General features: G+C 38.7%; 2 protein-coding genes across 3 annotated transcripts in view; one reads left to right on the top strand and one right to left on the bottom strand.

The window, feature by feature from the left end:
• Window positions 1-4,931, top strand: part of tmprss3a (transmembrane serine protease 3a) — a 135,707-nt gene extending 130,776 nt beyond the window's left edge. The window contains exons 13-14 of the mRNA XM_047369869.1: window positions 880-1,032; window positions 4,424-4,931. Of these exons, the coding sequence (XP_047225825.1) occupies window positions 880-1,032; window positions 4,424-4,459 (189 nt within the window). The 3' untranslated portion in view covers window positions 4,460-4,931. The remainder of the gene's footprint in view (window positions 1-879; window positions 1,033-4,423) is intronic.
• On the bottom strand, window positions 4,547-18,814 carry pknox1.1 (pbx/knotted 1 homeobox 1.1). 2 transcript variants are annotated; one of them, XM_047369872.1, is made up of 12 exons: window positions 18,515-18,814; window positions 17,145-17,248; window positions 15,165-15,292; window positions 14,788-14,959; window positions 14,166-14,366; window positions 13,902-14,019; window positions 12,958-13,055; window positions 12,628-12,801; window positions 9,425-9,553; window positions 9,266-9,342; window positions 8,312-8,478; window positions 4,547-6,193 (listed from the first exon to the last, which is right to left on the bottom strand). In XM_047369872.1, the coding sequence occupies exons 2-12, from the start codon at window positions 17,193-17,195 to the stop codon at window positions 6,015-6,017; spliced, it is 1,494 nt and encodes a 497-aa protein (XP_047225828.1). In that variant the 5' UTR covers window positions 17,196-17,248; window positions 18,515-18,814; the 3' UTR covers window positions 4,547-6,014. The 2 variants fall into 2 exon arrangements, with proteins under 2 accessions (XP_047225828.1, XP_047225829.1); XM_047369873.1 differs by lacking the exon at window positions 12,628-12,801.
• Window positions 18,815-18,951: the final 137 nt, after the last annotated feature.

The following is an 18,951-nucleotide window of genomic DNA, read 5'->3' on the forward strand; positions in this document are numbered from 1 at the left end:
GATTTCTGAGGCTGGTCACTCGGATTAACTTATCGTCCGCAGCAGAGGTGACTCTTGGTCTTCCTTTCCTGGGGCGGTCCTCATGTGAGCCTGTTTCTTTGTAGCGCTTGATGATTTCTGTGACTGCAATTGGGGACACTTTCAAAGTTTTCCCAATTGTTCGGACTGACTGACATTCATTTCTTAAAGTAATGATGACCACTCGTTTTTCTTTACTTAACTGCTCTTTTCTCGCCATAATACAAATTCTAACAGTCTATTCAGTAGGACTATCAGCTGTGTACTGTATCCACCTCCTGCACAACACAACTGATGGTCCCAACCCCATTTATAAGGCTTGAAATCCCACTTATTAAACCTGACAGGGCACACCTGTGAAGTGAAAACCATTTCAGGTGACTTGAAGCTCATCAACAGAATGCCAAGAGTGTGTGGAGCAGTATCAAAGCAAAAGGTGGCTACTTTGAAGAACCTAGGATATAAGACATATTTTCAGTTGTTTCACACTTTTTTGTTCAGTATATAATTCCACATGTGTTAATTCATAGTTTTGATGCCTTCAGTGTGAACCTACAATATTCATAGTCATGAAAATAAAGAAAATTATTTGAATGAGAAGGCGTGTCCAAACTTTTGGTCTGTACTGTATATATTGTATATATATTTTCATATCTATATGTATAGATATTTAGCACTCTTAAGTATTTTTTTTTTTTTTAGTTTTCATGTGTCATGTTGTGTGCAGAGCATGCTGTAGTATCCTTGTTCTCCCCTGGATGGTTGTTTGAGGAGTATTAGTAGTAGAAGTATGAGTAGGAGAGTATTATTTATGTAAGGACGTTAAGTCTATGTCAGTGCTTTACCTGTGCATTTCCACAGGGGGACAGTGGGGGTCCTCTTGCATGTGAAGACTCTTCTGTGTGGAAGCTTGTTGGAGCAACTAGTTGGGGAATTGGCTGCGCTGTGAAGAACAAACCAGGAGTTTACACTCGCATTACAAAGCCACTCAGTTGGATCCATCTGCAGATGGAGGTGAGTATACAGGTCCTTCTCAAAATATTAGCATATTGTGATAAAGTTCATTATTTTCCATAATGTCATGGTGAAAATTTAACATTCATATATTTTAGATTCATTGCACATTAACTGAAATATTTCAGGTCTTTTATTGTCTTAATACGGATGATTTTGGCATACAGCTCATGAAAACCCAAAATTCCTATCTCACAAAATTAGCATATTTCATCCGACCAATAAAAGAAAAGTGTTTTTAATACAAAAAACGTCAACCTTCAAATAATCATGTACAGTTATGCACTCAATACTTGGTCGGGAATCCTTTGGCAGAAATTACTGCTTCAATGTGGCGTGGCATGGAGGCAATCAGCCTGTGGCACTGCTGAGGTCTTATGGAGGCCCAGGATGCTTCAATAGCGGCCTTTAGCTCATCCAGAGTGTTGGGTCTTGAGTCTCTCAACGTTCTCTTCACAATATCCCACAGATTCTCTATGGGGTTCAGGTCAGGAGAGTTGGCAGGTCAATTGAGCACAGTGATACCATGGTCAGTAAACCATTTACCAGTGGTTTTGGCACTGTGAGCATGTGCCAGGTCGTGCTGAAAAATGAAATCTTCATCTCCATAAAGCTTTTCAGCAGATGGAAGCATGAAGTGCTCCAAAATCTCCTGATAGCTAGCTGCATTGACCCTGCCCTTGATAAAACACAGTGGACCAACACCAGCAGCTGACACGGCACCCCAGATCATCACTGACTGTGGGTACTTGACACTGGAGTTCTGGCATTTTGGCATTTCCTTCTCCCCAGTCTTCCTCCAGACTCTGGCACCTTGATTTCTGAATGACATGCAGAATTTGCTTTCATCCGAAAAAAGTACTTTGGACCACTGAGCAACAGTCCAGTGCTGCTTCTCTGTAGCCCAGGTCAGGCGCTTCTGCCACTGTTTCTGGTTCAAAAGTGGCTTGACCTGGGGAATGCGGCACTGTAGCCCATTCCCTGCACACGCCTGTGCACGGTGGCTCTGGATGTTTCTACTCCAGACTCAGTCCACTGCTTCCGCAGGTCCCCCAAGGTCTGGAATCGGCCCTTCTCCACAATCTTCCTCAGGGTCCGGTCACCTCTTCTCGTTGTGCAGCGTTTTCTGCCACACTTTTTCCTTCCCACTGAGGTGCCTTGATACAGCACTCTGGGAACAGCCTATTCGTTCAGAAATTTTTTTCTGTGTCTTACCCTCTTGCTTGAGGGTGTCAATAGTGGCCTTCTGGACAGCAGTCAGGTCGGCAGTCTTACCCATGATTGGGGTTTTGAGTGATGAACCAGACTGGGAGTTTTAAAGGCCTCAGGAATCTTTTGCAGGTGTTTAGGGTTAACTCGTTGATTCAGATGATTAGGTTCATAGCTCGTTTAGAGACCCTTTTAATGATATGCTAATTTTGTGAGATAGGAATTTTGGGTTTTCATGAGCTGTATGCCAAAATCATCCGTATTAAGACAATAAAAGACCTGAAATATTTCAGTTAGTGTGCAATGAATCTAAAATATATGAATGTTAAATTTTCATCATGACATTATGGAAAATATTGAACTTTATCACAATATGCTAATATTTTGAGAAGGACCTGTATGTTTACGTGTCCAGGTGCATTCTTCAGTTGGTGTAAGTAATGAGACAGCTTGCTTATTAGTTTAACTTCTGAATCACATGGCCGGATGAAAATAATTCTCATATCGAGCTTTAAAATTTTTAATCTAAACTGTATGTGTAAAGAGGTCATATATACAGTACAGACCAAAAGTTTGGACACATCTTCTCATTCAAAGAGTTTTCTTTATTTTCATGACTATGAATATTGTAGCTTCACACTGAAGGCATCAAAACTATGAATTAACCATGCGGAATTATATACTGAACAAAAAAGTGTGAAACAACTGAAAATATGTCTTATATTCTAGGTTCTTCAAAGTAGCCACCTTTTGCTTTGATACTGCTCCGCACACTCTTGGCATTCTGTTGATGAGCTTCAAGAGGTAGTCACCTGAAATGGTTTTCCTACAGTCTTGAAGGAGTTCCCAGAGATGCTTAGCACTTGTTGGCCCTTTTGCCTTCACTCTGCGGTCCAGCTCACCCAAAACCATTTCGATTGGGTTCAGGTCCTGTGACTGTGGAGGCCAAGTCATATGGCGCAGCACCCCATCACTCTCCTTCTTGGTCAAATAGCCCTTACACAGCCTGGAGGTGTGTTTGGGGTCATTGTCCCGTTGAAAAATAAATGATGGTCCAACTAAACGCAAACCGGATGGAATAGCATGTTGCTGCAAGATGCTGCAGTAGCCATGCTGGTTCAGTATGCCTTCAATTTTGAATAAATCCCCAACAGTGTCACCAGCAAAACAGCCCCACACCATCTCACCTCCTCCTCCATGCTTCACGGTGGGAACCAGGCATGTAGAGTCCATCCGTTCACCTCTTCTGCGCCGCACAAAGACACGGTGGTTGGAACCAAAGATCTCAAACTTGGACTCATCAGACTAAAGCACAGATTTCCACTGGTCTAATGTCCATTCCTTGTGTTCTTTAGCCCAAACAAGTCTCTTCTGCTTGTTGCCAGTCCTCAGCAGTGGTTTCCTAGAGGCTATTTTACCATGAAGGCCTGATTCACGCAGTCTCCTCTCAACAGTTGTTCTAGAGATGTGTCTGCTGCTAGAAATCTGTGAGGCATTGACCTGTTCTCTAATCTGAGCTGCTGTTAACCTGCGATTTCTGAGGCTGGTGACTCGGATTAATTTATCGTCCGCAGCAGAGGTGACTGTTGGTCTTCCTTTCCTGGGGCGGTCCTCATGTGAGCCAGTTTCTTTGTAGCGCTTGATGGTTTTGCGACTGCACTTGGGGACACTTTTAAAGTTATCCCAATCGTTCGGACTGACTGACCTTAATTTCTTAAAGTAATGATGGCCAGTCGTTTTTCTTTACTTTTTCATTTCCCCCAGCTTCATGTTGCCATGTCCTGCTGTAATTACATTACATGTAATTACACTTTACTTTTTCTGACAGGTTTTCAATAAACTGGTTTCTTGTTAGAAATACCAAAATGTTTTGTAACTAAGTATCAGCTTGGCTTTTGTAAACTTCAGTTTTTATCAAAGTTTTTAGGGAGATGTTTTTTTTCCTCAATATGTTGTTGTTTAACATTTCTTTAATCAATTAAAAGTGCAAAAAAAATTAACTTATGTGTTTTGTAAGAATTAATAAAATCATTTCTTTTTGGGTAATATAAAGCTCTATCAAATGTTTCAATTATAATGCATTACGTTTGTTAAATGTTGGTCACATTTAAACCCATTGTTGTCTTAACTAATTCCAGCTATAATGAAGGTCTCTTTCTTTCTTTCTTTCTTTTTCTTTCAGAAAGAAGAGGCTTGGAGTCTACCAGCATATAATTGAAGGCTAAGATTTATTGGAAACGACTGTAAAAATCTTTGAAGCGGGACAAAAAAAATCTGCTTTAAAGTAAAAATATAATCAAGAGGAAACAGTGGGGCATTCTTTATTCCAAAATAGAAAGCTCTAAGGCAAAACAAACAAGAGCAGTGTGAAAAACCCCAAATGAAAAACAGCTCTGCGAGGTCACATGGTCTTAGCCAATTGTCTAACTAACAAGACCGATTTAAACTAGATCACTGCAACTATTGTTCAGTACAAATTTACCATGATTTAGACAAGAGGCACCCCAATTTGTGGAGTAACAACAGCTTGATGGAAACATTTTGAATACCTTATTACATGAATGTGTGGTGACAGTAGACTATTTAATGCTGTCTTTGTCCAAGTTCTTCTTGCAAGGTGCGAACACTGAAACTCTTTTGTCCATGTAGTAAAAGCAACACAAAGAAATAAACAATGACTGCATCCAAAATGTCCACTGCTCCTTCTTGGTGTGATTCACTGTGGATCGTGTCTTTCCACAGGTTTCAGCCTCAGACCCTGTGATTGTGTAGATAGCATAGTGTTCTCAATTGTGCATTTGACAAGCTCATGCCAAAGGTACTACTGTGAAATAATTCAAAGACGTAATGCATAGTATACACAAGGTGGGTATGTGGAGCTGGATTAAAAAAACATGAGTGCAACACCCAAGTTACTATGCAAGATTACTTCTTCAGATAACTATAAGGCTGTAGCACACAGTCTTCAATCTTTTTACAACTCTGTTCTGTATTATAGTGTCTTTTTCATCAAATATTCAAACGGTCAATGTTTGTGCTTCTTGACAGCAGGTCTTTATCAAAGGAACACATAATAAGGCCGTGTTAGTCTTTTGAGTTTAAAACCAATTTAAATAGCAATTTTAATCAGCATTCAACTTTTATTTCAATTTTTTTTCACTTTAAAGAGCCCTGAAAAACAGGGCTGCTATTTTTCATTAGGAACCTGTACATAAATATCCCTTACAAAACACAACACAAAAGTGAAAAACAAAAACACTAATTTCATGGTTGTATAGAAAAATAAGCGTATCTACTTTTTTTCCTCTCCCCAATCAGCCCATGTGAGAACTGGGGATAAAGTCAGCAGAATGCGTACATCTAGTCAAAACACAGCCATGCAAAAAATAAAGACAAACCATTACATATACAACTTCTAAATGTTGGCATCCAAACAAGAAATCAGAATTCAGCTGGAGACAAAGACCAAAATAAACCAAAAAGCCTATTAATAACAGTAAATACAAACTTGTTTCTTGTGTTTTAACACATTTTCTGTCTGATTTAATCTTTTCAGCTTAAATATAGAAAAAAGTGCACTCGCCTACAGAAATAAACTTGTTAAAAAACTGTTTCTGAAGTGAAACTCCTGATGTACACAGATGCAGCACAGACTGGAAGTCAGCTGGAAGAGCACAGGACTGTTCATGGACATCTGTGGATTTGTGCTCGATGTAAACCTAATGTGTCTGCATTTACACATGCCTTCCAAGTGTAGATCAGTGTGTAAGCTTTTACTGCAATGAGTCGCTGTTGTCCAGGCCCAGCCCAGTCATGTCTGCATCGTCATCTTCCCCACTATCACCTGACTCGTCTTCACTGTGGCCTGCCAGCATTACTTGCTGTACTGCCAGGGTGGCTCCATCTGATGTAAGGCTCTGCAGACCCTCCATGTTCATTGTCACCATTGTACCTGCAAAGAAACCCATGAAAGATTAGAATTACCATTTCTATGGCTACATGTAAAGCAATCTGAAGATGTTGTTGACAGTATTTTTCACAGTGAGGACCACCAGGGGGCACTGGGGCAACTTAGAAAATAGGAAGATAAGAAAACAAAATGCACAAATATAATCTAATTTTTTTAAATCATGATCATAAAATATAATTTGACTGCTTTAATCATTATTATAAAATACAATGGATAATAATATAACATAAACTTCAGCAGCATGTTACAGGAAATGTTCCCACTACTTCATTGGGAGCTGCTGTCACGTGATAATTTGGGCTCGATCTTTCCATTAACCCAATCCCACCTGGAGAACCTTCAAAGATATTCCAAAGAACTTCCCTGAACTTGAAAACAAACATTTAAACAGGGCTTAAGAACCCATTTGCCTTGGTGTCGGTTCTAGCCTTGGCTTAAATTTCACGGGGGTTTTTGGAGGACTACTTCAGGACAAACAGACAATTTAAAACTGAACTTTGAGTGGTGGTCTAGTGGTTAGAAAGCAGGGCATTTCGCATCATGGAGAGTACACTGGTTTGAATCCCACAGCCTGCTAGATCCTTAGTCCTTGAATGCTTCCCGGACACCGCACAATTGCAGCACACTGCTCTTTAAGAGATAGGTTAAATGCAAAGGAAAATTTCTCCACTGTGAGATAAATAAAGTCTAAATTATTATTATTAGTAGTAATTATTATTACTACATTCAAATAATTTTGAAACCTGGCAAAGACATAATGATTTTTATTTTGTCCCAATAAAAGTAAAAAGTACAAAATATTATGCTGTCTTTTACCTGTGGCTGAAGTCTCAAATGTGCAAATTTATACTAATGACTGACAATATACCTACATTCACCGGCCACTTTATTAGGTACACCTTGATGGTACCAGGTTGGACCTCCTTTTGCCTTCAGAACTGCCTTAATCCTTTGTGGCATAGATTCAAGAAGGTACAAGAAACATTCACAGTTCGGTCCATATTAACATGATAGCATCAGATAGATTCTGCAGATTTGTAGGCTGCACATCCATGATGCAAATCTCCCGTTCCACCACATCCCAAAGGTGCTCTATTGGATTGAGATCTGGTGATTGTGGAGGCCCTTTGAGTATAGTGAACTCATTGTCATGTTCAAGAAGCCAGTCTGAGATGATTCGTGCTTTACGACATGGCGCATTATCCTGCTGGAAGTAACCATCAGAAGATGGGTACACTGTGGTCATGAAGGGATGGACATGGTCAGCAAAAATAGTCAGGTAGGCTGTGGCATTGACACGATACTCAATTAGTACTAAGGGGCCCAGAGTGTGCCAAGAATTTATCCCCGAAACAATTACACCACCACCACCAGCCTGAACCGTTGATACAAGGCAGGATGGATCCATGCTTTCATGTTGGTGACGCCAAATTCTGAACCTACCATCCGAATGTCGCAACAGAAATCTAGACTCATCAGACCAGGCAACGTTTTTCCAATCTTTTATTTTGGTGAGCCTGTGCGAATTGTAGCCTCAGTTTCCTGTTCTTAGCTGACAGGAGTGGCACCCGGTGTGGTCTCCTGCTGCTGTAGCCCATCTGCCTCAAGGTTCAACGTGTTGTGTGTTCACAGATGCTCTTCTGCATGCCTTGGTCATAACGATTGGGTATTTGAGTTACTGTTGCCTTTCTATCAGCTCCAACCAGTCTGGCCATTCTCCTCTGACCTCTGGCATCAACAAAGCATTTGCGCCCAGAGAACTGCCACTCACTGGATATTTTCTCTTTTCCGGACCATTCTTTGTAAACCCTAGAGATGGTAGTGCGTGAAAATCCCAGTAGATCAGCAGTTTCTGAAATACAGCCCGTCTGGCACCAACAACCGTGCCACGTTCAAAGTCACTTAAATCACCTTTATTCCCCATTCTGATGCTCGGTTTGAACTACAGCAGATCGTCTTGACCATGTCTACATGCCTAAATGCATTGAGTTGCTGCCATGTGATTGGCTGATTAGAAATTTGTGTTAACGAGCAGTTGGACAGGTGTACCTAATAAAGTGGCCGGTGAGTGTATTATTTTTCTAGAACGCTGCTGCTTACCATCAGGCATGGTAACCTGCTGATGAGTGCCTCCCCCAGCAGCAATGGAGTCAGGCCAGAAGCGCTGCAGTGGGCGGTTTTGGGGCGTTTTCTTCTTGGTTTTGGGGGTCTCCGAAGAACTAGCATCCAACATTGGCTGCAAGATCCGTCTCCGTGCATTTATGAACCTAGAAACACCAAATATTTTGCGGGTTTTGCCTAGTTGAATTTTGCATAGACTTTTACACATTTTAAGCAGACATATTGCAGAAGTATTCCCTAGAAAGGCCATGGTGCATTTGCCATACAATGATTATTTTCTGTAAATAAATAATTACATAAATATGCATTATTATTATTATTATTAGAATAACAAACCATCATAGTGTGTCAAGAAAATTTTACTAAATCCAAAATGCCGAAGAGCATTACAGGAATTATTCCAGCTGATATAACTGATACTGATTTATCCAATCTAAATAACATCACATGTAGCAGAATAAGCTGTCACTGTGTACAGAAAGGCGAGTGTTTCCTGCTTTGTCAACTAAAACATTACTACTGACTGTTTCTGTCAACTGAAATGAATATCTTTGAAAAGGTTTCAATCTCTATATTGCAACATGTTCACAAAGATACACATTAAGCTGAGACACCACTTTATTCCAAAAATTCAACAACTGAGGAGAAAACATCAAACATGCTGAAATATTCAATCTCTCTTGTGCCTCTTCTAAATGCTCTGGAAATAGAAAGTAATTTTATAGGGATTTTAACATCCTGACATATTTCAGAACAAACTGAATATTCAAACTGATATATTTTTTCTCTCCTTCAACCCTTCAATGCTTTACTTTTAAAAGGAGACACAACATTGCTGCTAGCTGTTTTTTGTGGGATTTGTTCTAAACAAGAAATTTTTATCTCTGAGAAATTATGATTGAATAAAAGTTTACTTCCCAAAGAGAAACTAACCAGTTGTTGACTTGCAGAAGTGTCAGATTTGTTTGACTGGCAATCTGTTTCTTTTCATCTTCTGTTGGATAAGGATGCTATATGAGAGAGGAACAGGAAATTCATGAGTAAAATGTTAAGGTATGACCCATCCATGTATTGCCGTTAATATCTTCTCACCCCAATATGTTGGAAGAGCCAAGAGCGCATGACATTGGTGGCATGTTTGGGTAGGACACCCCGTTTATTCTTTGTCGAGTTTTCGTCGTGATTGAAGAGGTTCAAATCCTGATGAAACTGCAGCTGAAGCTAAGCACACACATGGTCACTTTAAACTTTTCAACACATTTCTTTTATCAAGGAAACACATCTAGCATGCTGTGAAAGAGTATTTGACCCCCTTACAGATTTTATTGGGTTCAGTTTTTTGTTACACAGATGTTTTAGAACATGAAACTAAATTCATTAACAAAGAAACCAAACATAAAATACAATGTTCATAGGAGAAATTGAACAAGAGTTTGCAATAACTGCCAGTGAGTCTATTACATCACTGTAGATGAATTGTGGTCTGTTTTATGCAGCTCTTTTTAAATTCAACCCCAATGGAAGGTTTTTATGCAAGATTGGCTTGTTAAAGGTCTTGTCACAGCATCTTAATCAGATTTAAGTCTGTACTTTGACTAGGCAACTATAACCCCTCATTTTAGTTGTTTAGTTGCAACTGTGAAGCCATCTACAAGAAGGGACAGAGCAGACTGTACTTCTTGAGGAAGCTTAGGTCCTTTGGTGTTTGCAGCAAGATGCTGCACATCTTCTATAAGTCTGTTGTGGAAAGTTTGATCTCTTCTGCCATCATCTGCTGGGGAAGCAGCATCAGAGCCAGGGACTTAAAAAAGCTCAACAAGCTGATAAAGAAGGCTGACTCTGTTCTGGGGACTCCTCTGGAACCTCTGGAGATCATTGTGGAAAGACGGATTCTTCATAAAATGAAGAACATTATGGAGAACCCTGAGCATCCTCTTCATGAGACTGTCCTACAACAACAGTGTCTTCAGTCAGAGGCTTCTTCAGATCTGCTGTAAGACGGAGCGCTACAGGAGATCCTTCCTGCTCACAGCCATCAGCATCTACAACGGCTCTTTGAAGAAACCTTCATAATATGAGCTACAACATTTAATTTCCCTTTGGGATTAATAAAGTATTTTTAAATTTGAATCGAATTGAATTTAGGTTTTTTGTTTTAGCCATAAAGTGGTAAATTTGCTGGTGCCCTGTGGATCATTGCAAGACTCAAGACTACATGACTCAAGCGAGCTTGAGCTTATCAGTCACAAATTGATGATTGGACATTTTTCAGGATTTTCTGGTAGAGGACGCACTTCATTGTTCCATCAATTAAGGCAAGTTGTCCTGGTCCTTATTCAGCTACAGACCATCACATTAACACAACCATGTTTAAATTTTCAGTGTCAAAATTTTCATATAGTTTCACTTTCCTTCAATCAGTCCATAGTCAGTCCATAGTCTTGGGGATCGTCAAGATGCTTTCTGGTCAATATGGAACAGGGCTCTGTGTTCTTTTGGGTCAGCAGTAGGATTCTTCCAGGTTTGTGGATACTTTTTCATTGTCTAGCCTCCTTCTTGTTGAATCATGGACACTGATCTTACCTGAGCTAAGCGAGGCCTGCAGAGCACCACTGTTCCATTTTTTCTCCATTGTTAGATAGTGGCTCTCATTGTGGTTCACTGGAGCCCCAAAGCCTTGGTTTTTTAACACTTTGACTCATCTGTTCTTGAATTTCTGTTGCGGCATGATTTGGTGTTTTTCAGAGTATTCTAGACTATGTCATTGTGTCACGCAAGTTATATTGAAGTGATCCCTTGATTCTACAGGTCTGGCAGTGATCAGGCCTGGGTTTTGCTTGTAAAACTGAAACAAAAAACATCTCTGCTACTTATGACTTGCCAAGTGAGGCAGTTACAACCCTGTTATTGACTGATTTGTGAAGAAGGTTAACTACGATTGCAGCTCAAGTATGTGATATCGCTATTACAGACCATTTGTGCGATTAGCTAAACGACAATTTCAAGCGAAAACAAACAGACCACATGTGTGATTCAAGTATTGAGTGTATGTTGATTCTTACAATTAAACAGATCAGCAGAGTCACACTGAACGTCACGTGATTACAGTTTCCCCTTTGGTTCTGAAAGAACAGCTTGATTTTTGAAAGTTCATATTGTGGTTGTTTCTGGTATTTAAGGTTATTTGTTTCAGGGTGTCAGTCTGGTCACCTTCTTGACATATAAGATTACATGGAAATATTTGTTTTCCCTTGAAACATCAAAACTTCACAGGGAAAGTAAGCAAAAGGCAATGCTTATCACTCTGAGGATCAATGAAAACAAACCCAAAAAATACATCTTCATTCAGAAGGCTCAAATGTATACAAAAATTATTTTTGCATAACAAAGTTGTTTACAACTTTGGATAACAACTTAAATAATTTACTAAGTCACTTAATCATGCCAGTAGTTCAGTTCCATGTTTCATTAATCGCCAGTCTAATTAAGTTAATCAAGATTAACACAAGAAGAAAACTGTACCTCAGAATTTATACTTTTTTTTCCCAAGAAGGTCAACATTCAGTATTTGGCAGTTATTCAGTATTACTATGGGTTTTGACTGAGCAATAATGGTTAATAATAATAAATAAAAAAAACCTAATGCTAAATCCAGTCTTGATCTTTTTAAGAGGGTTAAAAGTGACCGCAGTTATAAACGCAGTCAAAATGGAACTAGTTCTAGTCAAGTTTTCACTGTTCTTTTCTGTTGATAGAAATATTATCATATGTGAATGAGATTTACTGTTCAGGGAATTCAGCCATTCCAAAAATGTGTTTATGTGAGCAAAGAAAGCACAGAGAGTAAGAATAATGCTAGGCAAAGGCATAACCCATATGCTAATATGTCAATGACATCATGACCAATATATATATATTTTTTAACTCTAGTTTAAACAAAATATGACAAATAAACAAGAAGTAGTTCCGATTGGAGCTGTGAACTTAGTTGGAAATAGTTAGGTGGTGAAACAACCGTAAATGAATTCATTTCAACCTGGATGAACTAAATTTAAAACTAATTATTCTTACTAGAACTAGTTCTTCTGGCACAACACTGTCAGTTACTATTCAAGTATTCAATCTTAACAGATTACTGAAAAACACAACTGCTTTTTACAGTATACATGTTTTATATACACAGCTTTAAAATCCTCAGAACAAATTCCCAAGTTATAAATCACAGAATGGCTTTGCTGTGAGCATATATTTAACTTGAATAAGCCCAAGAAATTATTTGGTGTTTTCAGCCCTACCTGGTGAGAGTCACAGAGCTGGTGGGGGTCTGTGACTCTCACCAGGTGGGGCTGGTGAGAGTCACAGAGCAGAAGCCACATCTGGTGAGAGCTGCACAACCTAAACCTAGGCTTTCTCCTCATTTGGTTCAGCTGCTTTAACAAAAACATGTTTCTGAAGAACCAACAGCCAACCTAAAAAGAAAAAACATCTGCTGCATCTAATGGTAAAAAGAGTATATTACAGGACTGTGATCTTGTTTAGTTTTGATGCCCCAGTGTAGTCCATCCTCAGAAGAACGAACTTAGAAATGCAGAGCTGGTTCATAGCAACAAACAAATATGCAGTACCTGATTGTTTTGGACCCGTATTGTTCCAGGAGAAAGGGCCTGTGTGACCACCTGGCCCTGAGGAGTGACAACCGTTACTGGTTGATAAACTGCACTTCCTGAAAGAAACGCATACACATATCCACTCAGAGTAACACGTGTTTAGCTTCTTGCTTATGATACCAATTTGTTCTGTTCTCATAATAATTTATCTGCATTAATAGCTAAAACTAATGCACACCTAAAAATTATTTCACAGGGGTTTAGTCGAAATAAGTCACTACTTAATGTAGTATTTGTATTTAAATAGAAAAATTACTCAATGTCCAGTTCTCTTTAGTAATTTAATGTCGCAGGTCTCATGTCGGTTTTCTTGGTGTTTTGATAGACATAATTCTAAGTAGGAAAAGTCATATTCATTTGACTTCAAACTATCATAATCTATTTAGATGATTGGTAACATTCATAGTTTAGTTTAGGAGAGGAGTTTAATAACTCTTTACTATAATTTATTCAAATCTTAAATTCACAGGCTATTTGTTCTGCAAAAAAGGTTTGCACAATTGTGACTTTAAGTTGTAAATTTGATCATTCAGCCCCTCTAGGAGCTTAAGATCCTAACAAACTATCATAATCTATTTAGATGATTAGTAACATTCATAGTTTAGTTTAGGAGAGGAGTTTAATAACTCTTTACTATAATTTATTCGAATCTTCTTAAATTCACAGGCTATTTGTTCTGCAAAACAATTTTGCACAATTGTGACTTTAAGTTGTAAATTTGATCATTCAGCCCCTCTAGGAGCTTAAGATCCTAACAGCTTTTGATGTAAATAAATATTTAATTTATATTTTTACTTATAAAATTAATTACTGTCCAGTCTTATCTTTAGGTCATTTTAAAACCTCATTTAAAACAAATTAGTACAGAATTATAACACACAGTTGCCAAGAAAATGTCATACCTGTGACTACTTGGGTGGGGTTGACAGCTGTAACAGTAACATTCCCTTGTTGCAGTGCTGAAGCTGGCACCACAATTTGACCCTGGGGACTGGTGGTGCCCAAGATGGAGCTTGGTGTCTAGACATTAAAGCATTCACACTCAAGTTCTTTCTCACAGCTCCTTTATCCTAGCTTTAAAAAACATGCTTTGCTAAGATTTACACACGAAAGTAGTGCAGCTGTTCTGGTAACAGCCAAAAATTGGTGTCATCTACACTGCACACCTGAATCTTTGTGGGTGAGAAGTTCTGTGCTTGGCTTTGCACTGGAGAGTATGGGCTTCCTGGGTCTCCACTTAGAAGGGTCTCACTATTCATCTTAGTCTTGAGGCAGGCGATGTAGCGGCTGCAAAAGTCCTTACATAGGTCACTCACCTTTTCAAGCTCCAGCAAATGGATCCGTAGCACTTGGATGGCTTTCACCATCTTAACATGCCAAAAATAAAAACATAAAGAAAGGCTAGTTGATCGATCAGTCAATCACACTATTTTTTGACATACATACACACATACATATATATATACACACACATATATATGTATATATATACACACACATATATATATATATATATACATATATATATATACACACATATATATATATATACATTATATATATATATATATATATATATATATATATATATATATACATTATATATATATATATATATATATATATATATATATATATATATCTTCCTTTTTCCTATTTTGCTGTGAGCTCTCCAACAGTTTTTGAGGGTGTTGTGAAATATTACTTGACATGCAACAAAATCTGCAGTTCACTGTGAAATATGACATTTTGCCAAATCTATTGAAATTTTACAAATATGCCACTCACCAAGTTGTCAAGTTCAGGGTCCTCACTAAAGAAGGGCTTCCCCTCTTTTTCCTGACTGCGGACAAAATTCTCAATGTCCACGTCAAAGCTGGCTGAGGTGATGCATTCAGAGCTTAGTGTGGACTGCTCACACTTCTCAAAAAGCAGGGCCAACAAAGGGAACAGGGGGTGTCTGTGGAAGATGCACCAACAATGCCAAACTACATTCTTATTTTAGCATTTATTATAGGGATTCCTGCAGTCCAGAATAATAGACTATTACAGTATTACAAATCTTTACACTATCTGTTAAGTTATACTGTGATATTTACTCTAAGGGTAACAAAATTAGGCAGCAATAAATGACGTGGACAATAACACAAAAAACTATTTACTACCGATATATAGATGCTTTGTCTGCATCCATGGATGTCTGTGATTCAGTGCAAACTGGATTGGACACTTCAACCAATGTTCCTTCAAACTTCGATTCTGAGTTGCAGTCTACAGTTACCACACTTCGCATCTGTAATAATTAAGCAAAATGAGAACAAATAAATAAGTCAAAAAAACTGAGAAAGTCAGAGAAAAAAAAACTGACATGTGAAGATCAAGAGTAGCTGGAGGACAAGGCTCAATACTGCCTTTCACTTTAATATGAACTCTTGGGATAGTCATGACATCTTACAAAGCATTACAAACATATTCACACACTTTTTTTATGTCCTTTTCCCAGACAACCTCACACTTCAATGGATTTAATTGGGATTTTGTGTGAGGTTCACCTTCCAGGAGGACAACAACCTTAAACATACAACCAGCTCTCCAATAGAATTGTTTAGATCAACTGAAAAATTTTAACAAATTAAATAAAATAATGTTCACAGATGCTCTCTATTCAATCTGACAGAGGTGGAGCTATTTTACAAAGATGAAAACAAAAAAATGTCAATATCTAGATCTGCAAAATCCATGGAGACTTGCCAGCTTTAACTGCAGTGAAAGGTGGTTCTACAAAGTACTGAGTCAGGGGGCTCAATACGTATTCCCACCAAACTTTTCAGATTTGTGTTTGTAAACAGGTTTGAAATCCATGTAGCAATTTCTCTCCATCTCACAATTGTGCAGATAGATTGATGGTGATCTATCGCATAAAATTCTAGTGAAATACATTAAAGTTTATTTGAAAAACATCAAGAGGTGTGAACAGTTTCGCCAGGCACTATAAACTGCTCACAGATTACACATTTACCATGTCAGTCACTTTTATTTTTCAAAAAGCAGCAAAACCTTTTTCTTTAATCAACCCCCAAGAGAGGTGGATAACTCTGAGGACTGCCTAACAAAACAAAAACATGTTATTTCCTGCTTACCCTCATATTGGTGTATAAACTCTATGAATCCATACTATTACAATTGTAATAGGGATTTTGGCTTGGCATTACCTCATTAAAAATGGTAAATTCACTGAATTTATATACCGATTTTGTAGTGGGAGGCGGCGTTAAGAGAAAGTGGACACTGCCAGGTTTAGCAGCCGCTATTCTATGTCTGTCTTATAAATATAATGTATCATCATTATTATTATTTTGAGAACCACTGGAAGCCATTCCCAAAGATGTAGCGACAACATTCACTGCTCATTCAAACACCGATACACAGATCCGTAGGCAAAACTAAGCAATAAGATTCTTAGTGCTTTCTTATCAACCTTGTGCAAATGTTGAAAACAAACAAAACATTACGGCTTATTTCCTTTACATTCATAGAAATGTGATTTCATGAATTCAACTTGGGTAATTCTGGCTTCTTTTCAGCAATTACACCTGAATACACAGTTGCGTTATATATTGATTGGGATATGTTATAGAACTGCTCTCTGTGTCCTCTATTACAAGTGGGGTTAAAGTCCTTGATAAACCAGTCAGTTGACCTGGTGTCTACACTCTCTACCAGTCAGCTGGAACATTACCTGGCTTATTATGATGGCAGGTAAGGAGGGAACATTACCTTAAACTAACTTTACTGTCATCAAGATCTGACAACATAAATGTTTATTCAATATCTAAAAATACTGTGCTTTGTTTGGATCAGCCATATGTCAGAGGTGGACATGCCATTTCACCTCGTGGTCTGGGCGGGGTTGGGTGTTCTAATATGCTGCTTACATTGGTGTGCAAACTCTGGTACTAGTCACCTGCACTGATATCCAAATCGTGTTGAGGTAATACTGCCTAACCAAATTACACAAACTGACAAACAGTTTAGAAGGCTGCGAGTCGTTTCAATATTAAGATGTTTTTGGTCAGTTGGTCACCACCATACTTTTTCTGTTGAGTTTCAATGTTAATTGAACCTCAGGTCTCTCTTGCACCCACCTGCTGCTCCCCTTTGGGGTATTTGTCTATGGAAACCGCCTGGGTTGCCATCACGTTCACTGCCAGCACTGGTGCATTATAGAAACCTGGGACAGATGGCCAACCTACACAATACACAAGTTCAGTTAAACCGCTACCATTGTAAAGACAAAAATTTTAGAAACAATTAAATAGGATATTACGATATGTTTTAATTAGGCTGGGTGAATAACGGACCAAAGACTAACCACATCTTAGTAATAAATATTCCATTTGCATATTACAAAAGCTTTAAAACCTATGGTGATAAATTAGTGTTTCGACATGAAATAGCTAAAACCTAAATGCAATCCCTTGATCACCGGGGCTAAATAGCGGGATGTGGAGGGGCCATTAAACAAAAAGAAAAGGATCGCGAGACATGAAAGAGCGTAAATGACTTTATTTCGGTTCACCTTTAATAATTTGGTTAGTAACATTAATGTATGGTTAGCGCTGGTGTGCAGCTGTGTTAACACACCCACTGTGAATTAGCATTTAGCCAGAGTTAGCTGCAGACATTTTGTGCACATAAAACATTAACGAATCAGTTAAGACAATTGTAACAGACCACCACAGAACCCATATTTACAACACAAACTGTTAAGTTTGAATAAACCCGCTTTCTCAGATGTCCCGTAACGGTTGCACCTCACTAACGTTAGCTTTGAAACAAATCTGAAACAGCACAATCTGATTCCGCTAATGCTAAATATAGGGAGCTGGTTGCTAATAACTACGTCTCGAACGGTAATATCCAGCCACCAACGTCGATAGTGCCATATTAACGGACTGAGGTATGTCTCGTTATTTAAAAAGTAAAGAAATGCTAACGTTGCTAAGCAGGTACGGAAAATAAGTCCGCTGCGGATTGATATGAAGCACGGCTTATAACCAAGCAATATGAAACATTTCATTTTGGTTTTGATCTAAAAAAAATAAGTGCATGTTGACTGTCTACTATAATTCGAACAATACGGAAAACACTGGCAGCACACGACAGTAGCTTGGTTTCAGCTCAAATCCTTTCAGTCAATCAATCATGCAAGGACAGCTGCCTTCTCCTTGTGTTTTCTCCCCCCCCTCCGCGATAACACTACCGGGCCTCATCTGGAACTCTGGCCCTTTGCTTCAGTACTGTGCCCCTAAAAGGCCGACATATTTCCTGACCCCCTTCAATATATACATGTATATGCTTCTAGTAGACCTATCATTTCGACATTCTTTTAGAGAACACCCTCCGCAGCGGAGGCCTAGGTTTACACTCCTTGCCCCGGGGTTTTTATGCGTACGGAAAAGATTGTTTGATTGATAGGGAACGAAAAAAAGAGGGATTTTGAGTGACAGCTTACCTGAGTGCCAATCTTCGTCACACTGACAAGCGGTTGCAGCAATCGGGACCCGCAGTTGTCGTATTGCGTCATCGCGCAAGGGTACGTTGCTGCGCTAGGCTCATGTATATGTATAAAGCGGGCGGAGAAATGACGCACTGTCGCCTGGAGTGCTTGTTGGCTTTTTAAAGTTTATTCCAACAAAGGTTTCTCTGCTTTCCTCATTTATCTTTTACTATTTAATACGTAAAATTAACACGCGGATGGTTTATTTCTGATCAGTTAATGGATGCACGCTATCTGTGGTTTCTAAACGGTAATCAGAATAGAAAAAAAAAAGAAAAAACAGGTTTAGTCCACTGTGTTTAAATGACCCCTAAGGCTTAAAAGCAGGCTAAAAAAGGCATTTAATATTTGACTATCCCTTTGTATGCAAGTAACTTCACACCAAACAAAGC

The sequence above is a fragment of the Girardinichthys multiradiatus genome, chromosome 7 (assembly GCF_021462225.1).
Source record: "Girardinichthys multiradiatus isolate DD_20200921_A chromosome 7, DD_fGirMul_XY1, whole genome shotgun sequence".
Taxonomy (NCBI): domain Eukaryota; kingdom Metazoa; phylum Chordata; class Actinopteri; order Cyprinodontiformes; family Goodeidae; genus Girardinichthys; species Girardinichthys multiradiatus.

Bases quoted from the DNA above. Each gene is read 5' to 3' on its own strand.
- pknox1.1 (XM_047369872.1), bottom strand. From the start codon at position 17,195: ATGGCAACCCAGGCGGTTTCCATAGACAAATACCCCAAAGGGGAGCAG. The intron at 13,056-13,901 runs GTATGACATTTT...CGTTTCTTTCAG, and splicing joins CCCCACCCAAGTAGTCACAG to GAAGTGCAGTTTATCAACCA. The intron at 8,479-9,265 runs GTTAGTTTCTCT...TGGTGTTTCTAG, and splicing joins CTTCTGCAAGTCAACAACTG to GTTCATAAATGCACGGAGAC.